This window comes from Pleurodeles waltl, chromosome 3_1 (assembly GCF_031143425.1).
Source record: "Pleurodeles waltl isolate 20211129_DDA chromosome 3_1, aPleWal1.hap1.20221129, whole genome shotgun sequence".
Lineage (NCBI taxonomy): Eukaryota > Metazoa > Chordata > Amphibia > Caudata > Salamandridae > Pleurodeles > Pleurodeles waltl.
In genome coordinates, this window is record NC_090440.1 from 765012139 (window position 1) to 765039473 (window position 27335).

The 27335-nt window shown below is 46.5% G+C and overlaps 1 protein-coding gene across 5 annotated transcripts in view; it reads right to left on the reverse strand.

Moving 5' to 3' along the window:
- BMAL1 (basic helix-loop-helix ARNT like 1) overlaps window positions 1-27335 on the reverse strand; it is a 573964-nt gene that overhangs the window by 80463 nt on the left and 466166 nt on the right. For all 5 annotated transcript variants that reach the window (XM_069223570.1, XM_069223574.1, XM_069223572.1 and 2 more), the window contains 2 exons: window positions 5145-5233; window positions 3074-3182 (listed from right to left, as the gene is read on the reverse strand). In XM_069223570.1, the coding sequence (XP_069079671.1) occupies window positions 3074-3182; window positions 5145-5233 (198 nt within the window). The remainder of the gene's footprint in view (window positions 1-3073; window positions 3183-5144; window positions 5234-27335) is intronic.

Below are 27335 nucleotides of genomic sequence, written 5' to 3' on the forward strand. Positions count from 1 at the left end.
TAGCTGTCTATGGGGCGGGAGTGTGGGGCTATAGTAAGTGCTCCAAATTACAGGTAGCAGAGAATGCTTTTCTTAGGAGATTGCTGATGGTGCCTAAGAGCTCCGCACCCACTTTTTTCCATTCTGAAGTGTGTTTGAACTACCTGGAGGAAAGTGTGGCCCCTCTTTTGCTATGGGTAAATATATGGTCTAATCCCGAATTACATTTTTCTAGATAAGTTCTTTCTGTCAGTCTTTGAATAATTCAACTAAAATTTCCATAGTTAAACTATGTTAAAGTTACACGGTTGGATTCTCTGAATTTTTTGATAATCCAGCTCCCATTCTATCTTCAGTTAAAATCCGACTAAAGGAAGCATATTCTGATAAGGCTTCGGTTATCCATGGGTGCACACTGCCTTGACAATACCTGCTGAATATTTTTTTGGCTACTATATGTTTTCCAGGGCCTAAAACGTATTTGTTGCGTTTATCAAATCTGCAGCTTAGGTTTTATTTGACCAGATTTCACCTAGGAATTTTGCACTTCATGATAGCTTTCCCCATACAGAGTGGCTGGTTTGAAAATCTCCTGCCATGCCCTTGTGATAATACGTCGAACCAATCTAATGCACACTTCTTTTTTTGTCTGTTCTATCACACTCTAAGAAGAATCGTTTTGCGCACTATACTGAGGTCATCCAGCTCTTATTAAGAAGGCCTCAATCTCCTCTACGGACGTTGCAAGCAGTTGCGGCTCGCGGCAAGCATAAGGAATGCAGCAAGGGGAGGGGGCGATTGGGGTGGGGAGTGGCCAGGGAAGAAATAAAAATTAATTCAAATAAAAAAAAAAAATACTTACCTCCTGCGTTGCCGCCACGGTGCTCCTCTGTCCCTGGTAGCTCTAGGCTGCAGGCACAAGCTCCCAACCTGCCCTGCGGCCAATCCTGACACTGCTTTATTGTTTTTTGGTAAAAGGTTTGCAGCTGCCGCTGCTGGCAGAATGGGATGGGGGGTTGGGCAACGCTACGCCGCCCTAATGGAGGAGCCGCCTCTGGTTGCACTGTGATTATTAAGAGTTTTGATTATTGTGGTGATGTTAATATCTTCTTTTGTTAAAAGTTATTCTTCTTTTGATTTTTGTTTCTTCAAAAACGGGCACGTTTTTAAATGAGTAGATATATTTCTGTATTTATATTTTGCGTTTATGATTCTGTGAAATAGAATAAGGTTTTAATCACTGATTGAGTCTGCTATGTCAACCATGGTGTTCTCGGGCAGCAATTTGGGATTAAAATCAAACAACATGTGATACATGATAATGGATGATAATTCTGAACCGTCATGGAATAGTGGCTTCTGACACCTTGAGAGGCAGAGGTGATATTTCCAGCGTACCAACTGTACGACAGCCGAGGCGCCAAACAATAGACAAATGAGGATGTTGTGTAGCCATTTTAGTTATAGCTCCATGCACGTTAATTTAACACACTAGGCCGTTGTGCACTTTAACCTAGATATATTTTATTCAGCTTCGCCTTATTATTGTTACAATAACCATTTTTACGGTCTTGTTTTATTTCCGTCTAACAGTTTTTGCCTAGGCCAGCACTCTGTTCTCAAACAAGACATCCTTGATCACTCTGTGCTTTTTCCAAGGCTACAACACAGTACATTGCCGGTGAACGTGGTAGACGTTTAGTCTCCAACATTCGTAGAAAATACACATCTTACGTAGGGACACTTTCTCAGAATATCAGCTGTGTTATTATAAAAACACTTCCTTGTCCCTTACACATTAGAGGGAGATTCCAGCCAGGGAACCACAGTGGTATGCTGATTGCCAAACGCTCCGCTACAGATGCTAACGCAGACCGCAGGCCTTTGCTCAGGTATGGGGGTTGATGTCTTCCATGGGGAACCTGAAGGGCAGACTTAGAGCTGAACATGCTATGCTCTATCCTAGCCTAGGTAGGGGTTAGTCCATTGACAACAGTGACAATATACTAGCGTTGTTTTTATGCTTCACTCTTCTCATCACAATTTTAATACTGTCAAGTTGTGTTGTCCTGGTTATTGCAGATCACGCCTTGCTATCTAAGATGCAGTCGTTTTATTAAACTTATTATTGAAACCTATACTGCTTCTGTTTGTCATTTATATATGACACTAAATTGTAAGAGAGAGAACCGGATGAGACCTGAGTGACCACGACTTCCCTGAGAAGCCAAGTATTTCATGCGCTCGGCGGCCCAATCATCACTGCCCTTTGGTGGGGATGAGGCACTGCTAGTTAGCCGGAGCAGAACCCGGATTGGAGTGACAGGTGTCACCCGCAGTGGGTTAGACTTAGGCCCTCATTCTGACCTTGGCGGGCGGCGGAGGCCGCCCGCCAAAGTCCCGCCGTCAGGTTACCGTTCCACGGTCGAAAGACCGCGGCGGTAATTCTGACTTTCCCGCTGGGCTGGCGGGCGGTCGCCTTCAGACCGCCCGCCAGCCCAGCGGGAAAGAGGCTTCCACGATGAAGCCGACTCGGAATCGAGCCGGCAGAGTGGAAGCTGTGCGACGGGTGCAGTTGCACCCGTCGCGTATTTCACTGTCTGCACAGCAGACAGTGAAATACATGTAGGGGCCCTCTTACGGGGGCCCCTGCAATGCCCATGCCAGTGGCATGGGCACTGCAGGGGCCCCCAGGGGCCCCGCGACCCCCCCTACCGCCATCCGGATCCCGGCGGTCGGACCGCCGGGATCTGGATGGCGGTAGGGGGGGTCGGAATCCCCGCGGCGGTGCAGCAAGCTGCGCCGCCGTGGAGGATTCAATGGGGCGGCGGTACACTGGCGGGAGCCCGCCAGTGGTGCCGGTCCGACCGCGGCTTTACCGCCGCGGTCGGAATCCCCATTGGAGCACCGCCGGCCTGTCGGCGGTGCTCCCGCGGTCCTCCGCCCTGGCGGTCTTTGACCGCCAGGGTCAGAATGACCGCCTTAGTCTCCCACACCGCGGGTGATTCTGCTGCTCAAAATCCAGTAGTCTCATTAGAATAATGGGAGCCTACGCGACAAGGACTTAAGTATGCTTTACATTACATCCTCTTACCTGTGAATCTCCATAATTTCTTCGGCAATCATTCGGCCTATTTTCCCAGCTCCTGCTCGTGTTCCACCAGGAATTCCAGGAACGGTTGGGTGGGATCTCTTAGCAGCACCTACAGTAATTATTCTTTTTAATATATGCTGCAATATGACGTTTGTATTACAATTCAACACATATACATTTAACAAACCGAAGACATACTGATTATCTGACTGAAGACAACATTTTGTCATTATATTGGGAAAAAGATTATTCGTACCTTGTGTTTGACAATTTTTAAAACTGTAAATAAAGAGAGAAGCTGAAAACATACGAGCTGTAAATCAGCCTTATCTAATGTAAATCTGGGAATTATTTAGGGTGACCAGAATTTTAAAGCCAAAAAACTGGACATTTCACAAAAATAGAAGGACTCGAATGTTACTTCAAACCAGCACATAGAATGACAGCGCTCATCAGCATAGAATTACAGAAGAGGCCCTAGGAACATAAATAAAATGCAATTTTTTAAGCCAGTGTAATGCCTGTTAATTAAATTGCTTTCTGATAACACCTGCTCAGTATCCCTGCTTTGGGTAACAAAAGAAACTCACCTCCCACCGTTTTCGGTCGACCCTGTTTAAAAACCAGGACACAAGCTAAATTTCTCAAAATCTGCTGGGACAGCTGGTGAAAAATAGGAATTGTCCTGCAACTCCGGGACACCTGGTTACCCTACGTTAATGCCATTAATTCATCACAAGAGAGCTTGGAAAATTCCCTCTCCCACCCGACCTCCATTTCAAGAATAATAACCCCACACAAGAAATAAAGGGTCTCCGGTTATACCACCACCTAGATTGTCCATTACTCTTGCTCTAAAGGGAATACAGACTGTCCAACTGCAAGAGATTTTAGTTTATGACTCAGTGGCAGCTGCCACTCAACGGGGGTGGCAGGGCAGAGGTGGGGGACATTCTGTGTGTGGGGGTGGGGGAGAAGGGGTGAAAACCCAAGCAAAGCTGACCTGTAGGGGAGACGCATTTGTCTTCCCTCTGTCCTCGTCCTCTTCCTGTTCCCAGGCTCCCAGCCAATAACGATGCTGCTGTTGTGATTGATCTGAGCTGCCTGCTTCGCCACTCAGACTGGGAGTGGGAGCCTGGCATGGCCTCCACTCGGCTGTGCACCTGTGCCAATACAGCCGAGTAGAGAACATGCAAAGTACGCATGTCTATTTGGCTGGCCGAACTTGGTTGGTCAAACAGACATGCCGACTTTGTGTGCACATAGCCCTCCTCTGGCCCCCTCCCTCCAACCCAGCCCTGCTCCTTCTCCCATGAAAATGATAATAATAATACGTTATTTAATTTTTCCTTTCCCCACAATCCAGTGGGGCGATGCTTCTCCGTCTTAGCGGAGGAGCCGCCCCTGTTAAGACTATGGCCACAACTGGAATGGGAAATGAGATGCTAAGGTGGAATTATAGCTTTTATACAGGAGACAACGTTTTGCAGAGAATGGATGCTTGGAACAATCCCAGCACAGGTGAAGCAGACAAAAAACTCTAAAGAAATTCAAGAAGGCAAGATTCAACTCAGTGAACCTATAGTAATAAAATGAGAAGAAAATCAGGAAGCCATCCGGCATCCATGGTGAGAGCAAAGATTAATATCCAAGTATGTTAACCTGAAGAAAATTCAGTGTGACCTTCAAGATAGTGAGAAAAACAAGGTAGTTAAAATAAAGTTCCTTTGTCACCTCAGGAACAAAACGTTAAAAAGAAATACAGCCAGCGACACTGCTGTTGAAAGGAAGGAAAGAAAAAGAGCAAGAATGAAAAATGTGAGAAGACTTAGCACCCGATTTAGAACTTGGGGACAGGTTACTTTGTCACAACGGTGACAGATATCCCACCAGCCGAAATCTAAATCCCCTTATAGACTATGGGATTTAGATTTCAGCAGATGATATATTCATCAAGGTTGTGAAGGACTAACCCACCCCAAAAGGTCTAAACCAGGCCCTAAGATGTTTAAATATAAGTAAAGGCAGTTATTTTAAAACATAATCTTGAAACCACGAAGAACACAAATACCTTCTCCAGACTGAAGAACGCTATCCATACTTTGAGGAGAAGCTGCTAAGGGGGGAAACGTTGTGTCTCCACCATCAAGTACGTTGGCACTTCGAAAAAAGGGGGAAAAAAAACGTTAAGCTGCATGCAGTAAATTGTGGTCATTGTAATACAAAGGTGCTATACAGCAAGAGAAATAAGCAGAACCCATACATTTTAAACTTGGAACATTATATTATACAAATTTCAAAACTGTGGATGAATGAATATCGCAGCAGTTAAGAGCATTTCACAAAACATTTCTGTTTGACAAGTCAGCCTTATGGTGGTCTTTCCCAAATCGTTTGCTTTTACCCTCCACTTTTTGCTAGAATTCAATTTGGTTGGCTCTAGGACACTGTCCACTTTATCAGTGCTAACAGTACTAAAGTTCTTGAGCTCTCTCCCTCAAACATTATAAAATTGCCTGATTGCATACTTAATTTATTTATATGTCCAGTGTAGAGTGGTGTACTATATACTTAGGGCCTGTAAATTAAATGCTACTAGTGGACCTGCAGCACTTATTGTGCCACCCACTTAAAACACGTCCAAGTCCTTCCACTACAGTCTGAATGCACTTTTAAACTGCCAATTCAACTTGACAACATAAGCCCTGTGCAAAGCCTTAAACTCCCCTTTTATTGCATATAGGTCACCCCTAAGGGAGGTATAAGGTAGGCCTCAGGTAGCCTACAGGGCAGGGTGCATTGTACTTAAAAGGCCAGACATATACTTTTAAGTTGTAGTGGTAGTGAAAACTCCTAATTTCATTTTTCACTACTGTGAGGCATATCTCTCAGGATAACATTGGTAACCTTGGGTTGCCTTATTACATTTAATATGTACTATTGATTGGGAACACATGAACATTCAAGTTTGTTGTCTGAGAAATTGTAATAAAAATCCTCTTTAATGATAGTCAAGTTTTAAGTTAATATTTAGAAAATGCCACTTTTAAAAAGTTGACATTTTCCTGCCCTAGCTATTTGGTGCATGCTGCCGGTTTCTGTGTCACATGAGTGGATATAGTTGGCAGCTGGACTTTTTTTATTCCTTCCAGACAGCCACACAATAGATGGATTAGGTGTGCCAGGGTGGGCCATCAACTGGCAGGATGGGAGTTTGACCTGGGCAGCTGAATAGGCTGTGCTCTGCCTTCATACAAAGGACATGTCACCCCTGTATTATTCATGAAGACAACTAGGATCCAAGGCAGGGGAAGCAGGAAACTTAAAACACTTCAAAGGAAATTTTCTAGAAACTTCTTACTTCAAAGAAGACAGCAGATATAAAATAGGACCCTCTCACCCGCTCTTCAGTTCACTTACTGATCCTGCAGAAGGTTTCTAAGAGGACTGTCTGCTGCTGTGGACTGCTGTGTACTCCACAAGACTGCTTTGCTGCACCTGGAAGAATTGGTTTGCTGCATAGAGCTTACCTTAAACCCTTAGAGGACTGCTCTGCTGCTTGAGCCCTGTTCTATTGCTTGAATCCAGGACTATCAGTGCAACTCCAAAGGCTAGTTGGCTGCCCTCCTGATCAGAGCCTCAGGGACAGAAAAGGCACCAACCATCTTGAACCCACACCTGGTCCCAGCCTGAGCGAGTCTAAACCCCCCCCGAGTGGTGCCCCTCCAGTAGTGGACCCTTGGTGGTGGAGCTAAAGGTGCCCAGAGAGCCAAAGGCCAAACTTTGGACTTAAAAAGTGTTTGGCTAAAAACTGCTCTTAGAACCGAGAGGAGACCATGAACAACCGTCTCATCTATCAGCCCAAGATGCATCGCTGGTCGGCCTGACTTTGTGGCAGCCTCGTCCAGCTCTACTTCCAAAAAAGAGACTAAGACAGAATTAAGACATCTGCACAGTAACTTTGTCCAGAGTCTCCCTGATGACAACGACTCCACCTCCTCGGACACTGTCTGCAGCCTTGCCCCACTCAACTTCTACCTTATTTTAAAATACATGTCAGTATGTCACATCAATTTTTTTAAACCTGCCACTTTTCCTGGTTTCAACACTACTGATATTCTCCTATGCACACATCCCTAAACATCAGGGGCTATGGATATCATACAAATGCACATTTACTCCCAAATCTTCCCACTATCCCACTTTGTTCATCTTCAGAATTACTATTAGCTCCCTAATAGAGTGATTCTCATAGTTCCTTGCTACCAGCCTGCCTTACAATGAGGAGGAAGTTCAAACCTGATGAATGGGTGGAGGGCCTTATTACCAAAGGAAATCTGACACATTTTATTGATTGGGCAGGTGGAGTAAAATTAAGCTCAGCTGCTTACAGATATACGGATAGACATGCCCTTTGCTTCTTTAACCACACTGTCACACCTATCCAGTGATATCCTTCAACCTGCATACAGACAGTCTATGTGAGCAGGCAGTAAGCATTCTCTATACTTCTGCATTGGGCGTTTCATGTTGTTACTGAGCTTATTAATCTGCATTGGCTTGGCACAAATGAAGAGAGGCTTTATGGGATAATTTCTTGGCAGTTGTGTCCATTAACGTGCCCACCTTGTTCAATGAAGCAGCTGGTAAAAGAGGGTTCCCACTTAGCACTGATGAAGCCTCTGACCACTTAAGACTGATGTAGGGTGTGAGAAGAAGCACCCCATATTTTCAGCAACAGCAGAAAAGCTACGCTTCTGTTATAACTTCATCGCCTTTTTCGTGATATCTTCCTGTGTTGGGATGGTTTGCAATGCTAGGAAACAGTTGTGAAGACCATCTTCTTCCTTGGGTTGACTATCATGTTTTGAGGTCTAGGTAAATTAAGGCAGCGTTCCTCAAAAGATGGAAAACACATACTCCTATGGCAGTATTCTTCAACCTCTGCTGCATCTTCGCCAGTTTGTTAATACATGACAACAGCAATGGTAAGGGGCCAAGGGACTCTCTTATGTCTCTGCCTCTATGTACAACACAAGGGGGGTTATTGCAACTTTGGAGGAGGTGTTAATCCGTCCCAAAAGTGACGGATATACCACCAGCCGTATTACGAGTTCCATAGGATATAATGGACTCGTAATACGGCTGGTGGTATATCCGTCACTTTACCGTCACTTTTGGGACGGATTAACACCTCCTCCAAAGTTGTAATAACCCCCAAAGTGTTCAATTGCAAAAAAAAAAAAAAAAAGGTACATTTAGGAAACTCTAGCCACTTGCAACCACTCATCCCACTAAAGCAGGCAACTTGGTTCTGTGGTGAATCTGGGGGTCAAAGGGTAGAAGATCCTGGTCTTCCAAATTACTCTTTTAGCCTGAGGAGTAAGTCTCTCACAGATTCAGATGTTTCAAGGTGAAACTGAACCTTGAGGACAAGTCAGCTTTGAAGTCAATGTGCTGTGCTTTATATATGTTTGCTGTTCTACCTTGCTTATTTCAACATACGTCTGGAATCAGAGTCTACAATATGCATGAATAGTTTCAATGAGCACAACTTACTGTGGTGACGCAACAAGACTTCCACGCCCCAACAACAAAAACTATAATGAACTCAAACCGTGAAAGACATCTGAAGGCTCGAAGGGTGTCAAGTGGTGTCAGCAATGGAACCTATAATGGCAGAAACTAAAGTTGGTCCCAGTATGTAATTAGGTGGAGCAAACATTTATTTTGCTTCTGACCTGGTCAAATTAATTAGGGGCTAGCAAAGGGCAGCTATAGGACGTGTATCGCTGTCTGATTAAAGGTATGATGCAGTTTCAATTCCTCCCTTACCACGAGCTGACAATCACAAGATAGACCCACTGCCAATGTATGGAGCCCAATAGGGGAGGAAGTACAAAGGTTGTGCATTATGCAGAGAAGATGGGTCTCTTTACATGCAGGCCTTACCCATCCTTAAACCCAATGCAACTCACTGTGGCTTGACTTGGCATAGTGTGTATTAAGCACCAGGTGGGAGAATCTGGTTCACAGCTAAAAGACGCATGTCTAAATAGAAGGCATAGAAAAATTCAAACAAGGGATTCATTCAAAAGAACAAAAACATCAGTTTAAGACAGATTTAAACAATCATAACTCATTCATTGTCATACGATATCCCATATGAATAAAGGCAAATATATCCAGAGGCTTACTTGTGAAATAAAATGATTAACTTATTTATGACAAAAACAACACATATTATTGTTCATAAGAATTGACAAAGCAAAAGATGACAAAGGCGTTGTGTTGTACAACACACATTAGTCAAAAGACCCTCAGACAGTACTTTAAGGAACAGTTCCTTTTAAGGGGGTCAGAGGAGTGCTAGTTCACTCCTGCCCAACCAAAGTCCAGTGATCGTTTGGGAGAAGAATAGGTAGATGAAGGTAGTTCAAAGCTATTTTTAAGAAGCAGATAGTGGAAAACCATTGAAGTTTCGGTCTCCTGTTTAATTAATAAATAAATGAGACTATCTTTACGACAATGCCTAGGATAGTTAACCTCATGAAGTCTGTATAAAAGAAAAGATGATATATGGTTATCATGACTTTTAGTGTGGTTTTATTAATTTGTGATGTATATTAGCAATGGTATACACCAGTCACACTTTGGGCTCTATAATGTAACTTTCTTTTCACATTTGTTCACTTGTCTGCAGGAGTTTAAGTGGATCATATTATTCTTTTGATCTTTGTATTTGAGGCGTACATTTTATAAGTCATAGGACAACAAATTTTCGCAACATGCTACTTAAAAATAGATTTGGATTGCCTTCATCTACAGATTCTTCTCCCAAATGATTAATGGACTTTGACTGGACAGAAGTGAATCAACATTCATCTGACCCATTTGAAAGGAACTGCACCTTTAAGAACTGAATGAGAGTATTTTGAGTGTTATGGGCTAGAAAATAGAACCTCTCAATCATCTTTTGTTTTAGCAATTCTTATGAACACTAAAATGTGCTGTTGTTTGTCACAAATAATTAAATTATTTTATTTCATATGTATGCCTCTGGATATATTTGCTCTCATTCAATTCAGGTAATATAGGATGATGAATGAGTTATGATTGTTTAAATCTTGCGTAAACAATTTTTTGCTTGTTCTTTTAAATAATTCCCTTGTTTGCATTTTTCTATAGCCAAATAGTCACAGGGGTGTATTGGGTTGACCCTTAACCCCTAGGATGCCCAGGACGAGCTGGTCTCGCCATCGGCAACGGTTGCCTGGTGCCAAGGACGAGACCAGCTTGTCCTGCTATGGGCCCCCTCCCCTGGGCAGGGATGGAAGGGGAATCGCTTCCCCTTCCAACCCCAATCCCCTCTTGAGCCCCCCATTGCGTCTGATGACGTCAACGCGCTATTGCGCGCTGACCTCATCAGAGGCTTTCCCCTCCACGCTGGAAGCTCAGTTTCAAGCGCCGATCGGAGGAGAAATGCAAAAGCAGTTCTCCTCCGATCACGTGGAGGGGGCAGAGAGCATGAAAAGAGAGGAAAGGTCTTTCCTCTCCTTTCATGTCTCTCTGACCATTTCTGCTGTCCGATCGCAATGCGATTAGGCAGCAGAAATGCCACTAGACACCAGGGAATTTTGTGTTTTTTTGTGTTTGACATAAGGGGAGCGGCCCCTTGGGCACGGGCCGCTCCCCAGGAGGGCAATTTATTTTTAGGCTATTTCTGACCCCCTCTGGGGGCAAACGGCCTATCATAACTGGGGGGGGGGGGGATAGGGGGGGCAGAAGTGACTATGCACAAGGGTTTTTTTTTTTCTTTCTTTTTTTTTTGTATGTGGGGAGCGACCCCTGAGGGTTAAATTTGTTTTAGGTCATTTCCGTCCCCCTTGGGGGCAGATCGGCCTATTGTAATTAGGCCAATCTGCCCCCAGGGGGGCAGAAACCTCTAGGCACCAGGGATTTGTGTGTGTGTGTATGTGTGTGTTCTATTTGGGGGGGCAGCCCCTTGGGCAAGGGTCGCTCCCCATGGGAACACATTACTGTTGGCCATATCTGTGAGGCATCATTTTTACCGGGGGCTGAGGGGAACATTGGTTGGTAGAAACTTTGTCCCGGTGCGGTGATCCCACACAGAAATGTGGGAAATTTTTTATTTTGTTAGCTAAATTTGAGGTTTGCTGAGGATTCTGGGTAAGAAAACATTGGGGGATCCACGCAAGTCACACCTCCCTGGACTCCCTCGGGTGTCTAGTTTTCAGAAATGTCTCGGTTTGGTAGGTTTCCCTAGATGGCTGCTGAGCCCAGGACCGAAAAAGCAGGTGCCCCCCGCAAAAACAGGTAATTTTGTATTTGATCATTTTGATGTGTCCCGATAGTGTTTTGAGGCATTTCCTGTTGCGAGCACAAGGCCTACCCACACAAGTGAGGTACCATTTTTAATCGGGAGACTTGGGGGAACGCTGAGTGGAAGAAAATTTGTGGCTCCTCTCAGATTCCAGAACTTTCTGTCACCGAAATGTGAGGAAAAGTGTTTTTTAGCCAAATTTTGAGGCTTGCAAAGTATTCTTGGTAAGAGAACCTGGTGAGGGCCCCACAAGTCACCCCATCTTGGATTCCCCTAGGTATCTAGGTTTAAAAAATGCACAGGCTTGGTAGGTTTCAACTAGGTGCCGACTGAGCTAGAGGCCAAAATCTACAGGTAGTCACTTTGCAAAAAACACCTCTGTTTTCTTTGGGAAAATGGGATGTGTCCACGTTGTGTTTTGGGGCATTTCCTGTCGCAGGCGCTAAGCCTACCCACACAAGTGAGGTACCATTTTATTGGGAGACTTGGGGGAGCATAGAATAGCAAAACAAGTGTTATTGCCCCATGTCTTTCTCTACATTTTTACCTTCCAAATATAAGACAGTGTGTAAAAAAGACGTCTATTTGAGAAATGCCCTGTAATTCACATGCTAGTATGGGCACCCAAGAATTCAGAGATGTGTAAATAACCACTGCTCCTCAACACCTTATCTTGTGCCCATTTTGGAAATACAAAGGTTTTATTGATACATATTTTTCCCTCTTTATATTTCAGCTAATGAATTGCTGTATACCCGGTATAGAATGAAAAACCACTGCAGGGTACAGCTCATTTATTGGCTCTGGGTACCTAGGGTTCTTGATGAACCTACAAGCCCTATATATACCCCCAACCAGAAGAGTCCAGCAGACGTAATGGTATATTGCCTTAAAAAATCTGACATCGAAGGAAAAAGTTACAGAGTAAAACGTAGAGAAAAATTGCCGTTTTTTTCACCTCAATTTCAATATTTTTTTATTTCAGTTGTTATTTTCTGTAGGAAACCCTTGTAGGATCTACACAAATCACCCATTGCTGAATTCAGAATTCTGTCTACTTTTCAGAAATATTTAGGTTTCAGCATTGGTTTTACACCCATTTCTGTCACTGACTGGAAGGAGGCTGAAAGCACAACAAATCGTAAAAATGGGGTATGTCTGAGTAAAATACCAAAATTGTGTTGAAAAATTGGGTTTTCTGATTCAAGTCTGCCTGTTCCTGAAAGCTGGGAAGCTTGTGTTTGTAGCACCGCAAACCCTTTGTTGATGCCATTTTCAGGGGGGAAAAAACACAAGCCTTCTTCTGAAGTCCTTTTTTCCCATTTATTTTTTTTAAAACGAAATTTTCAAGGTATTTTGGATAATTTCTTGGTATCCTTCAGGGCAACCCACAAAGTCTGGTTACCTCTAGAATCCCTAGGATGTTGATAAAAAAAGGACGCACATTTGGCATGGGTAGTCTATGAAGAAAAAAAGTTATGAGGGCCTAAGCGCGCCCTGCCCCAAATGGCCAAAAAAGGCCTGCCACCGGAGGGGGAAAAGGCCTGGCAGCGAAGGCGTTAATTTGTCTAAATAGAAGGCTGTAATGCATATCACTGTAGAACATCTTGAAAGCATTTTATGTAATATCTGAAACATGGTAGCTTGCTATAAAGCAAGAAAAATGAGTTGAAGAAGACAACTTATGGCTCTGACCTTTAAGGGGGCATCGTTAAACAAACAAAAAAAAATGTGTATTGTACAGACGTGGTCCTAAAAGTGCCTGGAATGGAATGTGGCTTAACACTAGGGTACCTAGACACTCCAGAACATATTGTCATGAACTTAGTCGCACATAGTAATGATGCTCTAGTCTGAGGCAGGTACCTTTAGTTATAAGCATATGAGGTAACACTTAGAAGAGCGGTAGCATGAAGCATGCCTCCAACGGGGAACAGGGGTTGTTCTTTCAATCTTCTCAAAGAGCTACTAACCAACCGAGTGGCCTAATTCAGACGGGCGCACAGCACACCCGCATCACAAACTCCTCACTAGGTAGGGCATGTTAACCCGTGGATTTGCAAGTAGCCAAACATACAGGCCGGAGACAAACACAGGAGAAGACACACCTCGTTCTTCACATTAAACACCAACACAACAATGTGGGAAAAAGAGAGTACAGGAAACCAACCACTACCACCAGTAATGTAGGTAACTTGTTCACTACAAAGCAACTCCCATATTCAAAACACCCACTCAGTAAGAACACCAACAACATACAACATTCAACCAACAAACCGAAAGCGTAACAATCTTTGTCGTTTCATGGCAGCCCATCCCAGGTAGTGTACTTCAGCACCTTTTGTTCCTCAGTCAAACGCGGGCATCTGGCACCACTCAGAACTATCACATCTGGGTGACTACTGTTTGCCAGTATCTTGAACATCCGACAAATAAGATCGAACTTCCTCTCAGGTACAAGGATCACTTGACTATTTAACCACTTCTAAAATCTTCGTAAGACTGAAATGTAGTGCACCCCACACTTTCCATCGCCACAAGAAGTGCATTCTCCATAAACCAATGGAACGAAAGATAAGCCCAAGCTTGCAACGGAATCTCAACACTTTATGAACCAGGTAACAATCACTTTGTTTATAAACAGCAGCCAATGAAATTAGCATAATAATAACTCAGATTAAATGAATAAATGAAATAAGCGTGACAAATATTCAATACAACATTTGCACTCGAATCACATTATGTAAAACAATAACACCGCGCACAATATACAAAAGAATGAAATACCATGCAATTGAGCAAACATCAACCTAAAACAGTCAACAATGCACCACGAAAGAATAGTAAACCAAACAACTAAGGGAGTAAACCTATGACAAATCAGTAATGCCCCAGGCGTGGGAACACATTAAAAAGAAACACAATAGAGAACGTGCAGGTAAGCAATTTCTTGGACGTTATTTAGCAGGCTCCACAATTCTGTGCCTAAACTTCATTCCGCTTCCTGCTTAGTGTCTATTATTGAACCTTTCCTCATACTTCTCACCCACTTCAAACTTTCTATCCTTTTCTCTTTTGCAGTGTTTTGGAAACTTCATTCAAAGTTGGAACGTTGGGAAATCAGTTTACGGGATTACTCGGTCACAAATGTGACGGTTATTCCGTCCGTCATATTACAATTTCCATAGGATATAATGGAATCGTGATATGGCGGACAGGATATCCGTCAAATTTGTGACAGAGTAACCCCGTCCACCAAGATCTAAATCAGGCCCAGAGTGCCAAAGGGCCAATAATGCTACCATAGACTTTCTGCTCCAACATTCCAATGTTGTTTCCCTGTTTTTCCTTTCTTAATTTAGTACATTATAACCTGGTGAGTAGAATGTTTTAATAGCCCTTCTGCCATGGCATGTAACGCTCGTTAAAGGCCCTTTTCTTCGGCCGATAAGTGAGTAAGAGAGACTTTTAGGGCTGCAGAATAAACATCCATTGCACTCTTGTTCACAAGTTCAGACTTTGTCCTAGACAAAATGGAAATAGTTGGGCATTCTCAAATACAACAATCCTTACACAGCAGCGATTCTTTAGGAATATCTTGTTTAAATAGTCCTTACTTTTGACAAGTCGTTTGTGTAGCCAAACCAATTGCATACAGCAATTAAGTACGATTGACGATTGAGAAGGTACTAAACAAGCTCCCACTTTGTTTACAAGCACACCAGACAACATGTAAATGATAAACAGCAGGCATTTATTAATCTCTGTGTTCTGTATGATACTGGATATAATCTTACATTACCCCCCAGAATGGTGAGCTATACAAAATAAACAAGCATTTGCAATGCAACGGGTCTCGCGTTTGCTCTTGTAAGAGCTGATAGCGTTGTAAACTCCTAACCCGACTTTTCACCTATCGGCAAAAGTGCATTTATGTACGTAACCCGAAAAAGTGCAATTAACTAGGTAAAGCGCTCGACTTCTGCCAAGCGAAATCGCACTAGTAAATTAGAGAAAAAGTAGTCCACGAGCCGGATAGAAAACAGCGAGCCTCGCATGTTTTCTGTACTTGGTCGATGCGCTCGAGGAGGGCTAGCCACCGGAAAAGGCATGACGTATGGATGCCTTCGACTAATGAAAGCAAGCAGATTTTATCAGCCAAGCCCACGAACCAATCAAAAACACTGACGTGACGTCGACAGGGCTCCGAGCCCTTTTCTAAACACTAAAGCGTCTCGCTGCGATACGCATGCGTGAGCGCATGCAACGCAGGCTCGACCCAAAAAGGAAAAACATATATGCATAAGAATAAACAAACACAGGAGTCCTGTAGGATGAAGGAAAGGCCCAGATCTGGGATCCTGGCAAAAGCTTTCAATTCAGTGAACTCTCGAATAGTGTATTTTGAAAGAGTTTCTGGAATAAGAGGTAGATGGGTGCTGCTTGGTTTAGAGATGCAGTGTGCTATAAAGTAGGGTTTTGGGGCTCCTAAAAGGTTGTGCATGTTTCTGTTGTTTGAAGGATCAAATGAAGGTTTTCTGGTGGGGTGTGACTGAGGTGAGGAGCAAATGTGTCAGCTGCTGTAGATAAAAACTGACTTTTCTTGTAGGCCTTATGGCTATAGGAAGCATCTTGAATTTGATTCTGGAATCCACTCTGAGCTACTGAACTGGTCCTAGCTATGAAGGTTCAGGCAGTTTAGTGGCATGATTGTTAAGACATTGTTACCTGTCAATAAGCATCTTTCGAAGGCTTTATGCTGTACACTGTATGTTCAGAGTAAATGGTAGACTATGCACCCACACAGCCTGTAAATTAAATGCTACTAGCGGACCTGCAGCACTCATTGTGCCACCTACTAAAGTAGCCATTTATAGCATGTCTCAGGCCTGCTGCTTACAGTGCATTTTTACTCTAATTTCGATCTAGCAAAATAACCCTAAAATAAAGGCTCTAATGTTCTTTTTTAATACGTATAAGTCACCCCAAGGTAGGCCCTAAAGGTTCATAGGGCAGAGTGCCTGATATTTAAAAAGTAGGACAAGTGTGTTTAAGGTTTACATGCCCGACAGTAAAACCCCCCTAGAGCCATTTTTCACTCCCATTGACTAACACTTGGTTACCTTATTACCTTTAATAAGTGCCAACTGTAGATTGGGAGCAGATAGCGATATGCTATTTACACTCAAATGAACCGTAATTTTAAATCCTCTTTAATGGTGAGGTCGGACTTTAAGTCACAATTCTGAAATGCCACTTTCAGAAAGTTGGCATTTTCATGTCCCAGCCATCTATGCCATCTGCCAGTGTCCTGGGTCACAGGACTTTGAATGGCCCTGTTGTTGAGGTTTGTGTATGCCTCTCAGGGACACAGAGGGGGTTTAGCGATGGACTGGATGGGACATCCTGCCCGGTTGACTAGGGAGGGGCTATACCCAGCTCGGGAGAAGTGAAGCAGCATCCGCCTTATCGCTACAGGGGGAAACAGAGTAGAGGCTCTAGAGTCAGAGGGCTCTGCAGCACTTGCAAAGCAGTGAATGAACACCCTGTGGGAAAGCTGGTGACCTGAATGTCAGTTACCCTTACATTGTAAGAATACAGCGAGGAACCAACTGTAAGTGAAGGCATTAAGGAAAAAGTACTGGATACTGCATGCTTCAAAGGACCCCAGGAACTGCCTGCATGTAAAGAGGGGAAATATGTATCTATCGAGACTGGGACCGTGGACGGCAGGTACAGTTTGAGGTCTGCGAATGCTTATGAATTGGGGAGAACTTGTGCTGTGGAAGGAGGAAAATTGAGCAACTGTCGGGGTGCAGCCAGTGTGGAGAGCCAAAGGGGGTTGCAGGAAAAGACCTGAGTTCAGGAATAAAGCAAATGTAAATTCTAAACCACATAAGGAGGTTAGCACTGATCTGGGAGGTAGAGGTAGGCAGGCGCAAAACGCAATGTCCACCATTGAGGTAACCCCCTCACTTCAGTCTTTCTTTATAGCAAAAACTGGGGAAAAGAAAGAAAGATATTTTGAAGGGTCAGGAGGAAGAAAACCAGAGCAAAAAGCCTAAGGAGGTAGCCCCGGGTACACCCAGTTCAGGAAGGTGCGAGATGCGGAGCTTGGGTATCACAAGTAATAACAGATATGAGCCCCTTGCCTCTTTAGGTGCAGAAAATGCATAGATGGGAAATTTGGAGGAAAGTGTGGCATGCAGAGAGGTGGAATCGTGCCCCCGGATAGTAGAAGCAGTGGAGCCTGAGGTTTGAGGGGGATGCAGAATTCCGTGAAAGAGAATTTGGAAAGTGCGCTCAAATCTTTTGTCAGAAATGAAGAGCTTTGAAATCACAGAAATACATCAAAAGAAAATTCAGAGTACATTTGTAGGTTTTGAGAAAAGAACTGGATAGTTTAGCCATACGTACTTCGATAGTAGAAAAGCAGGCTGAGAAACTGAGCAGGTAGATAGATGCAGATAGGATGGAAAGTCAGCTGCTGCAGCAAAAGTGTAGAGAAGCCTTGGATAAGATGGAAAGACTTGAGAACAATACAAGAAGGATTAACTTACGATTTTTAAAACTTCCAAACAGGGTTGTGGGGGAAGGGGTGATGTAATTACCTTTTTTATAGTGCAGCTCCTAAAAGAGGCAGTGGCATCAGTGGTGTACTCAGTGAATTTGGATCAGAAAATTCAAAGGGTGCATCGAAACCCATTTAAGATTGCCCTGGGCCCAAAAAAACCCAGGAAGATTCTTGAAAATGTTCTCTCATATGTGGCGAAACAGCAGATCCTGACGGCTGCTTTAAAGCAGAGGGCGCTGCAAGCGAGTAACATTTCCTCTTCCATACAATGTGGCCTATCAAGGACAATCATAGATAGACAATGGGAGATGGGTAGGCATGTCAATGAGCTGAATGAGATCGGAGATAGAACTCAGGTAAAATTCCTTGCTATGCTTAAAGGTATGTGTTAGAAATGGGGTCTTTGGTTGGCAGTCAGGTCACCCCCTGTCCAAGCAAGGACACTCACTCCAGTCAGGGTAAGTCACACACAATCCAAATTATCCTGTGCTCACCCTCTGGTAGCTTGGCACTGAGCAGTCAGGCTTAACGTAGAAGGCAATGTGTAAAGTATTTGGGCAATAAATCATACAATAACACAATATAGCACCACAAAAATACACCCCAGAGTGGTGGTCGCTAGGGTAGGTCGCTTCCCCCGCCGCTGCAGCTCCACCTGCCCAGGCTCCTGACACCTCCCAGCAAGACCAGCTAAACCGTAAGTACTCCCCCCGCCCAGCCCCTCGCCCAGCCCCGTGCCACTCACCTCTCTTTCCCTGATATTCTGTCTTCTGCCTTCCGCTCTCTCCTCCAACCTCTCTCCGCACCTCTGCTGTCCATTTCCCTTTGCTTCCTGCGCCTCCTTCCTCCTAGCCATCTTTCTCTGCTCCTCTTCTGCAGCCCACTTGCTGCGTGTTCTGCTCTTCCTCTCGCCTCGCTCCTCTTCCTCACCGCGTTTTCTTCCTGCTTTGCTCTTCCTCTGTATTCTTCTTTTCTCATCTGCACCCCGTCCTGCCTGTTCTTTGTTCTTCTGTGTTCTACTGTGCTCTTCTCCTCCTCTGCACCCCGTCCTGCGTGTTCTTTTTCTTCTTTTTCTTCATCTGTGTTCTTCTGTGCTCTTCTCCTCCTCTGCACCCCGTCCTGCGTGTTCTTTTCTTCTTTTTCTTCATCTGTGTTCTTCTCCTCCTCTGCACCCCGTCCTGCGTGTTCTTTTCTTCTTTTTTTTCATCTGTGTTCTTCTCTGCTCTTCTCCTCCTCTGCACTCCGTCCTGCGTGTCCTTTTCTTCTTTTTCTTCATCTGTGTTCTTATGTGCTCTTCTCCTCCTCTGCACCCCGTCCTGCATGTTCTTTTCTTCGTTTTCTTCATCTGTGTTCTTCTGTGCTCTTCTCCTCCTCTGCACCCCGTCCTGCGTGTTCTTTTCTTCTTTTTCTTCATCTGTGTTCTTCTGTGCTCTTCTCCTCCTCTGCACCCCGTCCTGCGTGTTCTTTCTTCATCTGTACTCTTCTCTGCGTGATCCTTTTTCTTCTTCTGTGGCCTTCTCATCTTCTGGATGCTTCCCTCCTCTGCTCCTCTGGTCTCTCCTCTTCTTCTTGACTCTTCTCTCTCCTCTTCTTCTTGACTCTTCTCTCTCCTCTTCTTCTTGACTCTTCTTCTTGACTCTTCTTCTTGACTCTTCTTCTTGACTCCTCTCTCCTGACTCTTCTACTCCTCTCTTCTGTTCTTCCTGACTCCTCTCCTCCTCTGTAATCCCCCCTTCCCTCTTTTTTCCCTTACCCTCTACCTGACCCCCCCGCCCTCTGCATTCCCGCCGCCACCTCCCGCTCGGCCCCGCCCCCCTGCTCCCATTCGTCACCCCCCCTCCCACCTCTGGGCCCCAGCTGACCCCTTCTCCCCCCCTCCTCCCTCTTATGGCGGCTGCGCGCAGCAGGTGCACCGCTGGTGCGCCAAAGGCGCGCCAAAGTCAAGCCCGCCTGCGCCCGTCTGCGCCTGGACCGCGCCCAGCGCCACGACCCCTGGCCCCCAGCACTCCCAAACCCCACAGCACCGCTACGACCCCACCTCCCTCCACGCTCTCAACCCGGGGCGCTCCAGAACCTGCTTCCAAGCCAACCCTAAACGCACCCATGGACCCTTCGCATGCCTCACCTGCAAACTCACCTTCCACCGCGACTGCACCCCCCCGCCAGCCCACGCGCCAATAACCACCTCAAATGCATCCTGATCAACGCACGCTCCGTCCACAAGCACGCCATTAAACAATGGGACCTCCTGGACTCCACCTCACCGGACGTTGCCTTCATCACTGAGACCTGGATGAACGCCTCCTCGGCCCCCGACATCGCCATAGCCATCCCCGAAGGCTACAAGATCACCAGGAGAGACCGCACCAACCAAGTCGGTGGAGGAATCGCCATCGTTTTCAAGGACTCCATCAGCATCACCACCTCCACCGAAGACACCCCCCTCGCCGCCGAACACATGCACTTCCAGATCCACACCGAACCCAGGACCACCCTCAGATGAACTCTCATCTACAGACCCCCTGGACCACGCGCCCTCTTCAGCGAATCCATCGCAGACTTCATCTCCCCGCACGCCCTTGCCTCGCCGGACTACATCCTCCTGGGTGACCTCAACTTCCACCTGGAGCAGAACGACGACCCCAACACCACCACCCTGCTCGACAACCTCACCAACCTCGGTCTCAAGCAACTGGTGAACACCCCCACTCACATTGCCGGACACACGCTCGACCCCATCTTCTCAGCCAGCAACCACGTATCCTTCAGCCACTCCTCCGTAATACACTGGACTGACCACAGATGTGTCCACTTCACCTTCAGATGCAAGACGCAAGACGCTCCACCTCCGCACACAACCCATCCCAAGCAGACATTGGAACAAAATCCCCACGGAACAGCTTCGCTCCACTCTCAGCGACAACCTACCCACCTTCTCCACCGACCCCAACGACTCAGCCCTCAGCCTCACTCATTGGATCACCAACTGCGCGGACAACCTCGCACCTCTCAGACGACTCCCAAGACAGACCAGCACCAGGAAACCTCAATGGTTCACTGACACCCTTAAGGAATCCAAAAAAAACTGCTGTACCCTCGAGAAAGCCTGGCGCAAAGACCACGCCGCAGAAAACATGTCTGCCCTCAAAAACGCCACCCGCGAACACCATCAGCTGATCCGCGACACCAAAAGAACTTCCTTCACAGACAGACTGGACAAGAACAGTAACAACAGCAAAGAACTCTTCAACATCGTAAAAGAGCTCTCCAATCCTAACGCCAACTCCAACTCAATCACGCCCTCACAAGACCTCTGCAACTCCCTCGCTACCTTCTTCCATCGTAAGATCACCGACCTACACGACAGCTTCGGACACCAGACCCAGCCAACCACCACAGAACCTACTACCCCAGCCATCACCGTCAACGCCTGGACTCACATCAGCACGGAGGAGACCAAAGCTACCATGAACTCCATCCACTCCAGTGCCCCCTCGGACCCCTGCCCACACTTCATCTTCAACAAAGCCGAAGACATCATCGCCCCGCATCTCTAGACCATCATCAACAGCTCGTTTGCTTCTGCCGCCTTCCCCGAGAGCTGGAAACACGCGGAAGTCAACGCCCTCCTGAAGAAACCTATGGCGGACCCCAGCGACCTGAAGTACTTCCGCCCCATCTCGCTCCTCCCCTTCCCTGCCAAAGTCATCGAGAAGACCGTCAACAAGCAACTGACCAATTTCCTTGAAGACAACAACCTACTCGACCCCTCTCAGTCTGGATTCCGAGCCAATCACAGCACAGAAACCGCCCTCATCTCAGTCACAGACGACATCAGAACTCTGATGGACAATGGAGAAACAGTCGCCCTCATCCTCCTCGACCTCTCGGCTGCCTTCGACACCGTCTGCCACCGAACCCTAACATCCCGCCTGTGCTCCACCGGTATCCAAGGACTGGCCCTGGACTGGATCACCTATTTCCTCTCTAACTGCTCCCAAAGAGTCTACCTCCCTCCGTTCCGCTCAGACCGCACCAAGATCATCTGCGGCGTCCCACAAGGCTCCTCGCTCAGCCCGACTCTCTTCAATGTCTACATGAGCCCCCTCGCCAACATTGTACGCAAATACAACATCAACATCACCTCCTACGCCGACGACACTCAGCTGATACTTTCCCTCACCTAGGACCCCACTGGCGCCAAGACCAACCTGCAAGATGGAATGAAAGACGTCGCAGAATGGATGAAACTCAGCCGTCTGAAACTGAACTCAGAAAAAACTTAAGTCCTCATCCTGGGAAACACCCCGTCCGCCTGGGACGGCTCTTGGTGGCCCACGGCCCTAGGCACCGCACCAACCCCCTCAGACCACGCACGCAACCTCAGATTCATCCTGGACCTACTTCTCACCATGACCAAACAAGTCAACGCCGTATCATCTTCCTGCTTCCTCACTCTCCGCATGCTCTGAAAGATCTTCCGCTGGATCCCCGTCGCCACCAGAAAAACTGTGACCCACGCCCTCGTCACAAGCTGCCTGGACTACGGAAACACCCTATACACAGGAACCACCGCTAAACTCCAGAAACGTTTGCAGCGAATACAAAACGCCTCCGCCCGCCTCGTCCTCGACATACCCCTCAACAGCCACATCTCCGCCCACCTGAGACACCTGCACTGGCTTCCCGTCAGCAAAAGGATCACCTTCTGGCTCCTCACCCACGCACACAAAGCCCTCCACAACAAGGGACTCGAATACCTCAACCGTCGCCTCAGTTTCTACACGCCCACCCGTCAACTTTGCTCCGCCAACCTCGCACTCGCCGCACCACAGCAGGTGGGAAATCCTTCTCCTACCTGGCGGCCAAGACATGGAACTCCCTCCCCGCCAACCTCAGGACCATCCGGCATTCCGGAGGCAGCTCAAAACCTGGCTCTACGAGCAGCAGTAACCCCCTTCCCCTAGCGCCTTGAGACCCCCACGGGTGAGTAGCGCGCTTTATAAATGTTTTTGATTTGATTTGATTTAGAAAAATATATTATATTTATCTGGATATTTGCAGGTCAAAACAATAAAAGATGCAATAAGAAAATGTAAAGATATCACTGGAAAGTGATATAAAGTGTCTTAAGTCTTTTAAAAGCAAACAAAGGGGGTCATTCTGACCCCGGCGGTCCTTGACCGCCGGGGCCAGGGTCGGCGGGAGCACCGCCAACAGGCTGGCGGTGCCCCGCAGGGCATTCTGACCGCGGCGGTTTGGCCGCGGTCAGAACAGGAAAACCGGCGGTCTCCCGCCGGTTTTCCGCTGCCCTGCTGAATCCTCCATGGCGGCGCAGCTTGCTGCGCCGCCATGGGGATTCAGACACCCCATACCGCCATCCTGTTCCTGGCGGTTCACCCGCCAGGAACAGGATGGCGGTATGGGGTGTCGTGGGGCCCCTGGGGGCCCCTGCAGTGCCCATGCCAATGGCATGGGCAGTGCAGGGGCCCCCGTAAGAGGGCCCCACAAAGTATTTCAGTGTCTGCTCAGCAGACACTGAAATACGCGACGGGTGCAACTGCACCCGTCGCACCTTCCCACTCCGCCGGCTCCATTCGGAGCCGGCTTCCTCGTGGGAAGGGGGTTTCCCGCTGGGCTGGCGGGCGGCCTTCTGGCGGTCGCCCGCCAGCCCAGCGGGAAACACAGAATAACCGCAGCGGTCTCCTGACCGCGGTGCGGTATTCTGGAGGGGGGAACTCTGGCGGGCGGCCTCCGCCGCCCGCCAGAGTCAGAATGACCCCCAAAGTCTCTTTCAAGCACAACGTACCTAGTTTGAGAGAAAAATCTCCGCAAAGGAGGAGAGGCGTGGAAAATGGTGTGTGCGTTGGTTTTGCCCCTTCACACACGGACTTGAGTCGTTATTTTCCACACGGGGAAGACGTTGCGTCGATTTCCGGCGTGCGGACGGGTCTCCTCTTCGGGTTGCGGAGTTTTCAGACGCCCCGGGGTCTGTGCGTGGAATCCTGGGCTTGTTGACCAGCTCTGCGTCGTTCCGGTGGGCGATGCAGGGAAATTTCTCCCTCACGGCAGGCGCTCTGTCGATTTCCCCTCTGGAAGTCAGGCGGCGTCGTCCCAGGTGGGCCGTGTGTCCATGTTCCGGCCGCACCACAGGCTCTGCGTCAATCTTTTCCTTGCAAAGTCGAGCGTCGTCATCCCGGTTCGGCGTGCAGTGAATTTTTCACTGCGGAACAAGCTGTGTGTCGAATTTTTCGCCGCACAAGGAGTCCAGTTGCAAGAGAGAAGTCTTTTTGGTCCTGAGACTTCAGGGAACAGGAGGCAAGCTCTATCCAAGCCCTTGGAGAGCACTTCTGCAGCAAAGCAAGAGAGTAGCAAGACAGCAGTGCAACAGCAAGGCAGCAGTCTTTTGTAGAAAGCAGTCAGGTGAGTCCTTTAGGCAGCCAGGCAGTTCTTGTCAGGGTGCAGGTTCTGGTTCAGGTTTCTTCTCCAGGAAGTGTCTGAGGTGGTAGTGCAGAGGCCCTGTTTTATACCCAAATGTGCCTTTGAAGTGGGGGAGACTTCAAAGAGAGGCTTAGAAGTGCACCAGGTCCCCTTTCAGTTCAATCCTGTCTGCCAGGGTCCCAGTTGGGGGTGTGGCAGTCCTTTGTGTGAGAGCAGGCCTTCCACCCTCCCAGCCCAGGAAGACCCATTCAAAATGCAGATGTATGCAAGTGAGGCTGAGTACCCTGTGTTTGGGGTGTATCTGAGCGAATGCACAAGGAGCTGTCAACTAAAGCTAGCCAGATGTGGATTTTAAGGCACAGAAAGACTTAAGTGCAGAGAAATGCTCACTTTCTAAAAGTGCCATTTCTAAAATAGTAATATTAAATCCAACTTCACCAGTCAGCAGGATTTTGTATTACCATCTGGCCATACTAAATATGACCTTCCTACTGCTTTCAGATCAGCAGCTACCACTTCAACACTGTTTGAGTGCAGCCCCAGTGCTAGCCTATGAAGGGAGCAGGCCTCACAGTAGTGTAAAAACGAATTTAGGAGTTTTACACTTCCAGGAAATGTAAACTACACAGGTACATGTCCTGCCTTTTACCCACACAGCACCCTGCTCTAGGGGTTACCTAGGGCACACATTAGGGGGGACAAATATGTAGAAAAAGGGGAGTTTTAGGCTTGGCAAGTACTTTTAAATGCCAAATCGAAATGACAGTGAAACTGCACACACAGGCCTTGCAATGGCAGCCCTAAGACAAGGTAAAAGGGCTACTAAAGTGGGTGGCACAACCAGTGCTGCAGGCCCACTAGTAGCATTTAATCTACAGGCCCTGGGCACATATAGTGCACTCTACTAGGGACTTATAAGTAAATCAAATAGTCCAATTTGGTATGATCCAAGGTTACCATGTTTAACGGGAGAGAGAATATGCACTTTAGCACTGGTTAGCAGTGGTAAAGTGCGCAGAGTATAAAAACCAGTGTCCAAAAAGTGGAGGGAGGCAAGCAAAAAGTTAGGGGTGACCACCCTAAGGCTGTCAGGTCTAACAGTATGTATAATAATGAGATGCATAATTTTAGGGACTCAGAGGGCATAGACCAGTTCATTCAACAATTCAAGGAAAGGGATAAAAAATGAAATGAAATACCCATTGCTGTGGTGGGCATGTGGTTTGAGTCTCTGCAGACAGGCTCTAAACATAACAATTAGAAAATGTGAAACAGGCTAGTAGGGTGGATTCCTCGGGGAGGGGTTTCATATGGACTCTCCTTCTCTGAAGAGGCTGCTAGATTTGGGGCGACAGCACCTCTGCATTGTAGGTAACTGAGTCACTCCCACACCAGTTGGCAGCTGCAGTGGCGTAGCGTGGGTTGTCAGCACCCGGGGCAAGGCAAGTAATTTGCGCCTCCTAACCCGGGGCAAGGCAAGTAATTTGCGCCCCCTAACCCGTGGATTTTAGCACTCGAGTCTCTTCCAAGATGTTGCGCCCGGTGCGGCCGGCCCCCCTGCACCCCCCACGCTACGCCACTGGGCAGCTGTCAGCCAAACTCTCCCGGCTCACTAACAGTACCTCACTAAAACCCAACCGATAGCTGGTGATTTGTGGCAGCCTTGTATGGAACTCTGAAAAACCCTTCAGGTAAAGTCATGGTGAAATAAGCCTTACCCTTTTCTCTCCAAATACAAGTCTCTTACACACACCGAGGCAAGAAAAGAGATGCAGGACGGTTTTCAATATATTTATTGAAAAGACTGCAATCTACAATAAAATCCATGAGCTGCAATGATTAGGATGATGAGAAATAAAATCAGGGTTGGGAAATTTAGAGATGCAAATATAAACAACCCCAACATATTGTCATAAGATGAATATGCAGTTCCTAACTAAAAGACTATCCTCTAACTGCTCAGCGAGAGCATAGCGATGTAAGCCAAATCTGTCCCTAAAGTGGCCAAATCTGTCCATAAAGAGGCCAAATCTGTCCATAAAGTGTCAATGTGAAGCATACCCCACCCCGTTACGTTGGTACAAGGTCAGGCCACCAGTTTCCAGATCAGGTTTTGTGGAGACACATAGGCTGAGGACTACTGAAAACCGGCATGCAGCATGCATGAAAGTTCTGGCTGGAACCTCCTCTAATGCCCTTTGTCCTACAAGATGTTTTTATAAGGGACATGTTTATGTTTATGCACAGAAGCCTGACGCGGGTATGTACGTAAGCACTGGACTGTTTACTCCGTCTTGAGGCTGGCAATACAAAATATTCTTCTGTGTGCCTCGCATTCTGTTCTTGTGATTCCAAAGAAAAGAAAATAATGCAAAGTACGTCATCCATAACACAGATAATTATGTTTTCGCAGAATAGCATCTGATAGTGAAATTAAAACAATACTACTAAAAGAAGCAATATTAAAATGAATAACAATAAATACAAGGATACAGAGCATAATAACTAGATAAAAGGACACAGGCCGCAAGCCTATGCTTAGATATCACTATGCCCAAACAACTAACTAAAATGGACCAACCACATGGAGTGTGCATGAAGTAGGGAGCATCTGGGAAAAAAAAAAAAAAAAAAAAAAAAAAAAAAGGTCCTGAAGTTTTTATTGTTTTTGCAAGGTGGGATTTAAGTTTAAAATGTACTGGACAATAGAATGTGGAAGGTTAATGTAGGAAAAGAGGGGGGGTTCAATCCTTATTGATTTTAACATGGAATGTGAATGGTCTCAGAATGGAGAGGAATCCACATTTAGTTATCCAATATTTAAAAGGCCAGAAAGCTTGGGTAATAATTTGAAGGAAACTCATCTCTTAGCATCTGATTGTATAGCACTTTTCAAGAATCAG